The following is a 12896-nucleotide window of genomic DNA, read 5'->3' as shown; positions in this document are numbered from 1 at the left end:
GTGAATTGTCCCCAAAAAATAGACTCCAAGATTTATCATGACTTTGATTCTAGACCAGCATCCTTGACCCAGAACCACCATGGTCTACAGGTTGGGGACCACTGCTCCATAGGTTAACATATTAAGAGGACTGGAAAGTAATGTCGTTTCGTTGTTTTTATCAAGATTTTATTTTTAATCAATAATATATTCACCATCATTAGCAACAATCTTTCAGTGCCGGAGCAGAAATGGATCGGGAAAAAATGAATCGATTTTTAAGATTGAGGAATATTTAATGTGCCGAAACGACATTACTTTCCGGTCCCCCTAATATAAGAAATCTAATTTAACTCCAAGTCACCCTTAATACTTTAAGGTTTTCGGGCTATTCAATAAATGAAGTTTTTGTGGGCCTTATACTGTTATGAAACAATATAGCAATCGTCAGGTCGATGATCAAAAGTTTATAATTTTGTGGACTGTACATATCATAAAATGTTCATGTTTAGCTTTAGAAGAATACCAGTGCCCTCTTACGATGTACATACTTTATACATAGAAAAAAATTTTAAATGATTATGAATCATTCATACTGGAATATTCCTCGCAGCGTTGTCAGTTGGAATAACTAGAATAGACACAAATTTATTGCCAAGAAATAAGTACATATATAGAAAACTGCTGTAAATGTTGCCGAGAGAGTGACATATTTTATAAAGAATATATCCTTGTACAACATGATCATTCATTTGTATTGCTCACACATCACAGATTAAAGAACTTTTAAGAAAAACAAAAAAAGGAGATTTTTAGACTTTCTGAACCGTAGGTTCATATTAGAGGTCTTAATAGAATGTAGCTTGATAAAGTAAATTGTTACGAACACAAAACAAATGAAATATTGCCTTGTAATTTAAGTTTAGAGGGAAAAAATTACACTTAAGGAAATGCTAGTTACTTGCTCCAAAATTTCAAAAGTAGTTTTTTTAATTTTGAAAAATATGTATTTTAAAATATTGTTTGAGTTATCACACACATATAACAAACAAAATATTGCCTTGTAATGTGATTTTAGAGGGAAAAAATACACTAAGGAAAATGTTTGTTACTTGCTACAAAATTTCAAAGGTAGTTATATTGATTATGAAAAATATGTTTTTTAAAATATTGTATGAGTTATCACAAACATAACAAACAAAATATTGCCTTTTAATTTGATTATTTGCTGTAAGATTTTGATTTTTTATTTAATTTAAAAATATATATTATAAAATATTGCATCAATTCAGGTAAAATTGTTGTTTGTGAAACCAATTTCTTTATTGTTACACTGTCTTTATTGAAAATAAATGTAGTTTGATAACTGTAATCATTACAAACGCAGAACAAATAAAATAATGTCTTGTAATTTAATTTTAGAGGTTAAAAAAAAAATACACTAATAAAGTATGTGTTACTTGCTCTAGGATTTTGAAATGATTTTATTATTAATTTAGAAAAATACATATTTTAAAATATTGCATGAGATTACACAAAAGTGTTTGTTAGTGAATCTAGTTTGCTAGAACAATTTATTCATTGGTAATAAATGTAGCTTAATAATTCAAATTTTTACAAACATAAAACTAACAAAAAATCGCCTTTAAATTATATTTGCCACAAAATAATGTGTCGATGAAAATTTATTAATTGCTCCTGTGTTTTAAATAGTTTCTTATTAATTTAGGAACATTCTGTTTGAAAAATTTATTTAGCTTGATTAATAAATTATTACTAATTTTTAACAATTAGACATATAATCCTTTATTTTTTTTTTAATAAAATTAATTTCACTTACTATTAAATCATCAAAATATATAAATCTGAAGCTAATCTAAGCTCAAAGATTTTTTTGACCTATAATTATTATTATTATTTAATATTTCAATGATGTGAAACGTGACATTATTGAATTAAAAAAAAGTTATTGTTCAGTTAAGTTTGAACCAAGTGGTTATTTTCTTATTCACAGTTTTAAGTTTCAGAAATCATAGTTTAATCATTATAAAGTTAAGAACGAATATGTTTTTTTTTAAAAAAAAGAACTTACTTCTTTTCTTGCTGAGTGACTGTGAGTTAAAATGTTTTTTTCCCTCACATTTTTAAGCAAATGTTGTAATATAATTACAATACATTTTAATTAACCTTTTCAAAGAATGAATTGCAAAATAATGACAATAATAAATTAATTGAGTATTGTTGATTGTTGTTTAACTTTTAAATTAGCCAGTTTATATGTTTATCAAAATTATGTATGTTGTACAAGCACATTTACATTTATTTAGCACTAATGCAGTTTCTTATGTTGTATTCTTTTTATTTTTCACCAAAAGAAAAAAAAATCAAAAGTTGTATTAATTTATTTTTATTGTATATAAATTCTGATATAGAGTAAAAAGGAATGTAAAATGTAGACCAACAATTGTACCTCCTTTAACAGCAGTCTAAATGAAGCTATTATAAGGCCTTAGATCAATCATTTTTTTTTCCCTTCAAAACCTGTGGTATGTCATGAAGGTGGTGTGTGTGAAGATGATAAATTGAAATTAAATAAATAAACTGAAAATAAAAATTGTATCATATATAATTGATTTCATTTTATTTGCTTCATAAGAAAAAAACACAGAGAAACCTAGAGAGACATGTGAATTTTCTCTTTTACCGAATCCAAGGTGTTCTACAGGGTGCGTAGCGTTTTTAAAAAGTGCTTAAAGGTACTTATTTTCGTTTTTTAAAATCCCTTAAAGGTGCGTTTTTCATTGGGTGTTTTTAAAAAGTGCTTATTCCCTTTTCCAAAATGAGATTTTTCCTTTACAATGATGATTTTCGCTACGAATTATGCAGAAAGACATTGTTCTTTTCAACGTTTTCACAATTAATTCAACCCCAATCTATTTCGGCGTATCGTCAGTCCGTAGCGTATGAAAACGCCATTCGTTTTACATGATTCAAAAATTTTGACAATTGTCAAAAACAATGCCTAAAGGTTCTTTTTTTTTTGACATGATGGTTATAACGAGATAAAACCGGCAATTGTCAAAAACTTTACAATCCCACCTAATTGTGATTTTTTTTTAAAGTGCTTATAATCGTATTAATTGTAAATCCAAAAATGAGATTTATCCTTTACCATGTTGATTTTTGCTACGAATTATGCAAAAGGACACAGTTCACATTGTTCTATTCAATTTCACAATTAATTCAACGCCAATCAATTCGGCGTATTGTCAGTCCGTAGCGTATGAAAACGCCTTTCGTTTTACATGTTTCAAAATTTCATGATTTTTGGCAATTTTCAAAAACAATGCCAAAAGTTTTTTTTTTTTTTTTTTTTTTTTTTTTTTTTTTTTTTGTAGGTACGACGATTAAAACCGTTAATTGTCAAAAACTTTCCAACCCTACCTGACTATGATAGTTTTTTGAAGTGCTTAAAAATATTTTTTGAGTGCTTGAAAAGTCCTTAAAAGGTGCTTATTTTTTGTTGAATAATTTGGGTACGCCCCCTGTATAGATATATATATATATATATATATGCATGTACAGTCCCTGGCCAAATTATTAGACGCACTATAAGATTCTATGTTAAATCTTAATTACTCAGGTGATACTACACAGCTTTATTGTATTTACGCGACTGAAACCGGTTTGCACTCGTTTACGTTCGTGTATCAATGGGTTAAATTATACGATATATTGTATAAATATAGAATATTTATTATATTAGTATATTATAATAATTATACCAAATTATTAGACGCACTGTAGTTTTTTAATAATTAATGCTTTGCACTAGTATATGCAATACTATTATATTTAGACATACAAGTAATTAGTTTTTATTCAGGAGATTTTTTAAATACTTCCTATTTGTATTTATTTTTAACGTATTGCATAACAATATTAACCAATTGATACACGAACATAAACAAGTGTAAACCGGTTTCAGCCGCGTAAAAACAGTAATGCTGCACCTGATAATTAAGATTTTACATAGAATCTTATAGGTACCAAGCCTAGGCTTGAACCTGTGACTTTCTGGATCACCGAAAAGCCTCAACAGTAGCTGCTGTAATCGATCCCGCTACTCTTACGCTTATACCTGCGATAAAGAAAAGAAAAATAACTAGTAGCACATTAGACACCTGAAAATGGTGAACCGTTATTTAACTGGCTAACTCATTGAGAAAGGTTAGCCATTTTTTTCCAGATTCCGATCCCGCTATCTTCATCAAAACTATTGGCGAGGGGACAATACAACATGTTTGTTGCAGCAAAGCATGATTAGTTGTTGTAAGTTCATTTAAGTCGCACTAGAGCTGCACAATGGGCTATTGGCGACGGTCTGGGAAACATCCCTGAGGATGATCCGAAGACATGCCATCACAATTTTGCTCTTCTGCAGAGGGGATAACACCCCCGTTTCGGTAGCCTGACGACCTGCACGCGAAGTCGAGCATTTTACGGTAGAACAGTTTATCGAGGACCAATCCCGATTGCCCTCGGTCCCTACGCAGACTAATCCAAGTGGTCACCCACCCGCGCACTGAACGCAGCCAGTAATGCTTGACTTCGGTGATTTTCTGGGAACCGTGCCTTAACGATCAGTCCACTGCGGGACCAAAGCATGGTTAGATAGTCAAAGTATATATTTATTTATTGAATGTTTTCAATAGAGCAGTACAGATAGTTCCATTCCAAATGATTTAAACTCGTTGCCGTTCGTTAAGTTACAATTGGTCTTCAATCGATTAAACTTAAAAGAGTTTGAACTTGTACAAAATTTCTTTTGGCATTCTCTTGGATGGTCTCAGTATTTGTTTTTCATGTGAAGGAATTGCAATTTTACACCTTTTTGCTGTTTTTTTCGCAACAATCTAGTTAGATTTTTTGTTTTATACTATCTTAAAGAAAGAAATGCAGAGCTCCAGATGCAGTTATATTTAATTAGATCAGTATTAAACTAACTGAAGTGTGTTTTAAATAATCTTAAGAACAGAATTACAGAAAAAAGAAACGTTAGTTGAAGTTCTATGCTCTTACAGTGAAAATATATGGTAAGTGATTCATGTATGTTCTGTTTTTAATTTAGTTAAATATTTTGTTAGAGAAAAACCAATTTTGAAACAAATCATTTACCGTTTTCCATTAAATTAATATATTTTCTTATATAAATTGTTTTGTTAGAAATATTTAGCATTTCAAAGATTTCTGCCTAATAATAAAAGTGATAAACTTTAGCAATTTTGAATCGATTAAATGCAAAATGTTTGAAGAATAAATTAGATATGAATATTAGAAATACTTCTTGAACTATTAATTTAGGCGAGGATAAATATTTAGAAAGATGCGCAAATAACTGGTCAATTAAGCAAGTTGTTTTCTTTGCCGAGATCAATAAACTGGAGAATACAACCTAAAATCAATATTGAAAATATACTTTCCAATAATTAGGGCTTGTAGAAATTGGAGACGAAATTGTTTATTTAAAATTAATCAAAATTCAATTAGTGACGAAAACCAATTTTTATTGTAATAAGCAGGAAGTTTTCATGGGACAACATGAAGTTAAAGTTAATTTTTTTAATTCAACTATTGACTGTAAAAAGGTAAAAAACTTGAAGCTGCTATTATCTATTTAATGGACTCCTAAATATTTTAATGAATTATATTTAATTATTTTCCTGAAAAGTTAGATAGTTTTGACTTAAGAAAATTCTGATGAATAAAAATATTCATGAAAAAAAATATTTATGTACTTTTTGAAATTTTATTCACATAATTAAAAAAAACTTGGAAGATTAATTAATTGGAATTTTAACTGAAGGTAAGAAGTATCTGTCTCTCCCTCACAAATAAAAAAAAATGTGATTTTAAGTTCCACCTTTGAAAATTTGATTTCCGGAAACTTTTGTGATCAATGATTTTTTGAAACGTCTGAACCTTCGATCTCCGGAAACACGGTTGGTTAAAAATCCGGATTTTTTCCGGAGCACAATCAGCCCTGATTAGGTTTATTTTCAGCACGTGATTCAATGATCAATTTTAATAAAGTCAAATATCTCGTAACAAAATCTTAAGTTTTTCTTTTTTAAATTTATAATTAAAGATAACTTTTTAATAGCAAAATTGATGCCACAGTTTCTTTAATGTTTTAAGGACCGCATGGACCCTGTTAAAATAATAAAATACAGATGTTTTCTTTTACGAGCATTGAATTCTAATTAAAATAATGATCAAGATCCACATGTAAGGCATATTGATAAACTTACTCATGTACTTGATTAATAAAAACTTCATTGGCTTCAAAAAATATGGTGATGGTAATGAAAATCGACAAATTTCGAAAGCTTAAAGATCTATACCCATTCTCAAAACTTACCTGGCGGGAATGAAGAAAAAAAAAAAGAGATTTGAAACAGAAAATGTGAAGTTCCAAGTGAAAAAGGAAAAATAAAACTGAAGAAACCACAGTACCCGAGAATGAAATAAATGTCGAAAATACAAAACTAGATAAATCGCAATGGTCGAGGGAAGCAACATAGGGCAAAATGCCTTTCCACTCACTTTCTTTGTTAGGATAATGCAAAATCACGCATTATCATAACAAAGGAATCTTTCATTATGAATGAATAAAACAAGATTCCCGGGCATCAAGATGAACTGATGTGACAGGGGTGGTAGGAATTTGGACATTATCGAAATTGAATTTATGCCCAGGATTCCTAGAATGTGCCGCAATGATTGATTTTTCGCAATTCTGATAATATATATATATATATATATATACACTATAACAAAAAATTCGACGCGCCAAGAAGCAATAATCCGATTGCTTTGAAATTTCGTATGCATGAATGTTTTGAACTGATATGGCTGGAATGATGCCGAGTGGGGACGTATAGTCTTTAGCGACGAATCCCGCTTCCAACTGTGTCCTGACGATCATCGAAGACGTGTTTGGAGACGCACAGGGCAGAGGGGGGATCCTGCCTTCACTATTGCACGCCACACCGGCCCTCAACAAGGCATTATGGTCTGGATTGCCGTTTCCTTTGGTCGTCATTAAACGTCACTTACTGCACAGCGGTACGTCGACGACATCATAAGACCTGTTTTGCTACCGTTCCTTTTGCAGCGCCCTGGGCTGGTTTTTCAGCAGGACAATACCAGACCACATACCAGTGTTGCTATGAACTGTCTGCAAGCTTGTCAAACTCTTCCTTGGCCTGCCAGATCACCAGATCTCTCTCCCATGTCTGGGATACGATGGGAAGGCGATTCCATCTGGCACGGAATGTTGATGACCTCGTCCGACAATTGCATCGAATTTGGCAGGAAATACCGCAAGAGACCATCCGGGAGCTTTATCGGTCTATGCCACGCCGTGTGGCAGCTTGTATCCAGGTTAGAGCCGGGTCAACACCTTATTGAACTTGTTGCTGTAACTCTGCAATAAATTATTCAATTGTTCGGAAATTTTAATCATTTACTATTCTGTACATTGTCTTCCTATCCACCAATTTTCGTTTCAATCTGACAACTCCTTCTTGGTGCGTCGATTTTTTTGTTATAGAGTGTATATTGTTCTTAGAGTCAAAATTTAAAACCACGCCTGTTTTGTCCAGTACAACTAAAATCGACAAGGTATTGAATTTATCACCCGAGATTCTCAGAATGCTCAGCAATAAATGATTTATCGCATTTTTGATAACGGATTTGATCTACCATGTTCCTTTAGTCAAAATTTTGAAATTCGTCAGTTTTGTTTGATGTAGATAGGTTGAACCTAACTGGAGGGCCATGGCACAGAATAGATCAAGATGGCGGGCCATGGCACAGAATAGATCAAGATGGCAAAAACTTATTGGGACGGTCTTGGCCTGTCGTGCCCAAGAAGAAGTTTAGGTTGCACTATCAGTGTATTCATTCTTTGTTTCACTCTCGGGTTTTTCCCCTCGAGTGCACCGCAGATTGCATAAAACTAATTCACGTGAGAGTATTTAAAAGTTAACGTGGAGTCGAACTAAGGAAAGATACGTCCAAGACAGAACAATGTGCAGTGAAAGCTAAGGTAATTATGCTGCTTATGCTACTGGTTGTAATTTGACGATAGCCTCAAAACATTTCCTCAATACCAGCAATGAATTCGTTGGAGATCATGTGTTTTGTTTTATCTGGTCTTGGTAAATCTGATACATCGGCAAAAACTGTAACACAATTTGTACATAGTCACCCAAGTTTGTCGATTAACAGTCACTAATTAATAATAAATGTGGTTGCATGCTGCTCTCTGTTCTGAACACTTATATCTTAAGGGGTCACAGTACCTTTGCAACAATTTTTTAAAATAAAGGTGTAATCATTCATTGTGAGGATGCTTTACATGCTCATTTAAGTTATAATCAATAATTTATCTTCAAAAATTAAATAAACTGTTTAATTTTTTTAAAATTTTAAAAAACGTTGAAAAAATTCTAAATTTTTAAATCCCTAAGGCTTTTTTATTTAAGCATATTTTCAAGAAAAGTTTTTTTCATAGTGCTTGCAATATTTATCTTCATAATTTTGTGCATTCATTTGTTGATTTTTCAATTAGAAAATTTTTTATAGATTATTTTCTAAAAAAGTAGAAAAAAAAGGGTAAAAAATCCTGTTTGGTATATATAACAAGCCGTAAAAATTGTAATACCTCATAAAATGCTTATTCCATGCACAGTTTAAATAAGTGTATTATACTTAAGATAAAAAAGTTTACTTCAAAGCTTTATCTTAAATAGAAAAAATTCCTTAGGGATTTAATTAAGATTAAGACACAAAATTATCATCTATGCGAAAAAGCACTTTAAAGTCAGACTGCTGAGGAAGTTTCTGTATTAGAACAATTTAAAATCATTCATAACTTTTTTAAAAATGTGGATAGAGAGATGAATTTTTTTCTGTACATTTGAAATACTTTGAAATTTAATTATAAGCAATAAAAAAATTTTTGGTATTTTTGTCATTTTTTGGGTACTGTGCGTCATTTTTTGGGTAAGAGAAACTTGCGTTTCAAATGCTATCACGTGATCTGTCTATTCAATTGCATACCCTTCAATAATTGAGGTTCTTGCCAAGTTCTGTCTGATGAACTAAGTCAGAAATTTTAAAATAAATGAATTTTTTGTAAAACTTTAGAGCACAGCCATTTGTTTGCCTGACCTTTTGAATAAATCTTTCAATTAGCAGTGGAAAAATTCTTTTAATTCTAATTTTATTAAAAATATAAATACGTCACCTTTGATACCATTATACGATGCGCAAAGTTCACACCAGTATGGTGACAATTGTTCTACAAATGTCGCCTTGAAATATGTTTCTAAATTGCAAAATAGTAACCAAAAATAGTTTTTTTTTGTTGCATCGACTGCCGTACATTTAAAATTAATTGTCGTACTAATTTAATTGTTCAAAGCGTAGGTTAGATTTTAGTTTTAAAATTTCTTAAGTAGAATAATTAAAAGTGTCTGGTACAAAAAATTTCAAATTTAAATGATGATATTTCTAATTTACATGTTGAACTGTGCTTTGTATTCATGTACTGATAGTATAATTGTTCATGAATAAAACATTGTTTTTTGCTCTTTTAGAATTGACTTCACCTGGAATTTTATAATTTTCAGATAATTATTTTTTAATATAATATTTTGCTAGTTCTTACTACATTCTAATTTAGTCTATACATTGAATTTATTTACTAATATTATTTTAGCTTTTTTTTATTTAATTTTAATAAATACTAATCTTTAATCATTATGGGTAATAGACCTAATTAATTTTAGGATGCAATAGATGACAATTTTCAAAAAATGATAATTAGGATCTGTGCAGTAATAAATTTTTTTTCTTCTATTGTTTAAAGTTCTTAATTTATAAACATAAAATCAATAAAATTCGAAAATATTTCAAAAACTTTATATAATCATGATAAAATAACTAGTTTCTGATAAATATTGCAGAGAAAATTGTGAAATCATAACATTTTTGTAATTTAGAATGACAATCGATACAGCAAAGACCACTAAATTTTCATTACTGGTGTGAACCCTAGCGATGAAATAAAAAACCCAAAAATGACTGCCTTTTTTCCCCTTTTGCATTTTTAACAGAAAGTGAATCCGAAATACAATACCTTTTTTTATGTCTTGAAATTGTATTCCCATAACTTGAAAAATAAATTTATGTGCTTGCATTTATATATTGAGGCATCTCCAATTTTTTTTTAAATACTTAGTGCTATAAAATAATGATAAGGAATAAATATTAAAAGACCAAATCAACCAAGAAACATTTTATTAATTTTTTCAACAAGTGATAAATGAATTAATGTACTTAAAATATGCTTTTTTTTTCTAAAGACAATATAAGTGCTTTTTAGAATTAAAAATATTGGACAAGATGTAGCAAAAAATATATAGGATGAATTATTTTAAAATAGGATGAATATATCTAAAATAGATAAAACTAAGTCAATGATTTAATCATTGCACAATGTAACTAAATTTATTTTAATAATTTATTTTTACAATTCTCACAGAGAAGAAAACTAAATAATGCAGAGTCTCTCAAGAATTTATAAAAAATAAGTATGCAATTTACAGTCAAACCTCACTAATTTGAACCTCAGTATTACAAATTTTTGATATTTATAAGAAAGTAAAATTACTCTTTAACTTCCCTAGGTACTAAAAAAAAATTTTCATTAAGAAAACAGAAATTTTTTCTAAAAATAAAATTCCAAATAAAAGATATTGTCAATAAATAAAAAAAAAAGCCCTGGATGCATTTTAAAATCATGAAGTTCAGCAGGCACGATTTAATCTATTTTTTAAAAAAAAAAATATCAAATTCTTCTATTAACCCTTTCAGGGGTGGTGTGATTAAAACTGTCCAACTTATATTTGACAATAACATAAACCATTAAAATTGTGATAGGTCTTATCTTTACATTTTTCAAAATTGCCTATTGTTTAAGAGATAAAGCAAATTGTTTTAGCTTCTGTGATTAAATTTCTGGATTAAAATTTTCTGCCTTATGAACGAAAGCAAAACACAACCGAATTTTCTTGTAAAATAAAAATATGGGTTTCTTTTTTAAAAAAAGTACACAAAAAGTGCTTTATTTTATTTTGGACATTTCGAATTAAGTCTTTTCCTACAAGTTTAAAATATCGAGGCTTGACTGTATTCAATTAAAAAAACACAAATCAGAAGTGAACTTTTAAAAAGAAATACATATTTCACTCGTTTAAAACTTAAGCTATCAACAACACTAGAAAGCCTTTTTTTTTTTTAAAAAAAAATTACCTAATAATTTAATTTATAAAATAACCAACAATACTAAATTCTAAATAATAAAATTAATATCTTTCATAACACAACTAACGAGAGTAACAAATTTATAAATTTTACTTTCAAAAGAAGCATGGCTAACAACTAACAATTAAACCCGATGAAAAGTTTAAAAAGCATCAGGAGAAAAAAAGAACAGCGTACAACTATTGTAGATAGTTAAATGTCAAAACATTTATCACATACTGAATTAAATTTTAACATGAAAATTTTAATGGTTTTTAAATTGACTAATCTTGCCACTATGTTCTAAAAAGAGGGCACCATTTAAATGTTTATCAAATGATAATATTCCATGAGCAAATGATATATTCACAAATGTAGAAACTGGCACAAACCTTCAACAACTTGCTTGAATGCAATATTTACAGATTCCACTGAAGTTTGTGCAATGGACAGCAAATTTGATTCTTACGCACAGCCAGTACAATGTTTACACAAAACGAGGTTGCCTGTTCAGTGATAATTTATCACCAGATTTTATACTTTTGAGTTCACTTCGATCTAATGTAAGACTTTCGTTTAAAATACTGCTGGTTGATATTGTATTGCATTCCATGAGTTTTTTGTTTGACACAACTGAATTCAGACACTCAAAGTCTGATGAGATTGCACTTTTAGGGTTCATGTCAATATTTTGCACCATGTGTTTGACGGAGATAACTTCTGTTCTTTTTTTACCATCCGACTGCAATAACTTTTCAGTTTTGTTGAGCATGTAAGCTCTGCAATCCACAGAATCAATTCCTTTTTCAGTATCATCAATATGACGCGATTCCATTTTCAAGGAGTATGATATTTCAGCACTTCCACTGAAAAGAAAGATAATGTAGAAATTATTCATTTAACAAGTTTAACAAGGTGCACAGCTAAATTATTCATCAAAAAATATTTTTAAGCACTTTAGAAAAATATCATAATTGGCAGGGTTGGAAAGTTTTTGACAATTGATGGTTTTATCTTGTTTTAACCGTCACGTCAAAAAAAAAAAAAAAAAAAAAAAAAAAAAAAAAAAAAAAAAAAAACAACTTTTGGCACTGTTTTTGATAATTGTCAAAAATCATGAAATTTTGAATCATGTAAAACGAATGACGTTTTCATACACTACGGACTGACGATATACCGAAATAGATTGGGGTTGAATTAATTGTGAAAACGTTGAATAGAACAATGTGAACTGTGTCTTTTTGCTTAATTTGAAGGGAAAATCAACATAGTAAATGAAAAATCTCAATTTGGAAAAGGGTAAATTAAGCACTTTTTAAAAACATCCAATGAAAACAGCACCTTTAAGGGCTTTTAAAAAACAAAAATAAGCACTTTTTAAAAACGCTACACACCCTGTTTAAGCATGTAACTGCCCATACAATGATAAAAAAAAAATGACAGCAATTTTTCAAGAAAATAATAAAACTAAGTAGACTATAAAGGAAAAGTTTTTATTTTTGTCAGGTTTAAACAGAAAAAGAAAAATATAGGGAAACTTT

General features: G+C 29.6%; 1 protein-coding gene across 9 annotated transcripts in view; it reads right to left on the bottom strand.

Annotated features, from left to right (window-relative positions):
• Positions 1–10895: 10895 nt before the first annotated feature.
• Positions 10896–12896, bottom strand: part of LOC107445775 (rho GTPase-activating protein 45) — a 233965-nt gene continuing 231964 nt past the window's right edge. For all 9 annotated transcript variants that reach the window (XM_087163600.1, XM_087163599.1, XM_087163598.1 and 6 more), the window contains one exon: positions 10896–12221. In XM_087163600.1, the coding sequence (XP_087019726.1) occupies positions 11843–12221 (379 nt within the window). In that variant the 3' untranslated portion in view covers positions 10896–11842. The remainder of the gene's footprint in view (positions 12222–12896) is intronic.

The sequence above is a fragment of the Parasteatoda tepidariorum genome, chromosome 5 (genome assembly GCF_982258835.1).
Source record: "Parasteatoda tepidariorum strain Cologne lab strain chromosome 5, Ptep-v5.0, whole genome shotgun sequence".
Taxonomy (NCBI): domain Eukaryota; kingdom Metazoa; phylum Arthropoda; class Arachnida; order Araneae; family Theridiidae; genus Parasteatoda; species Parasteatoda tepidariorum.
This window is presented reverse-complemented; position numbering and strand designations above follow the sequence as displayed.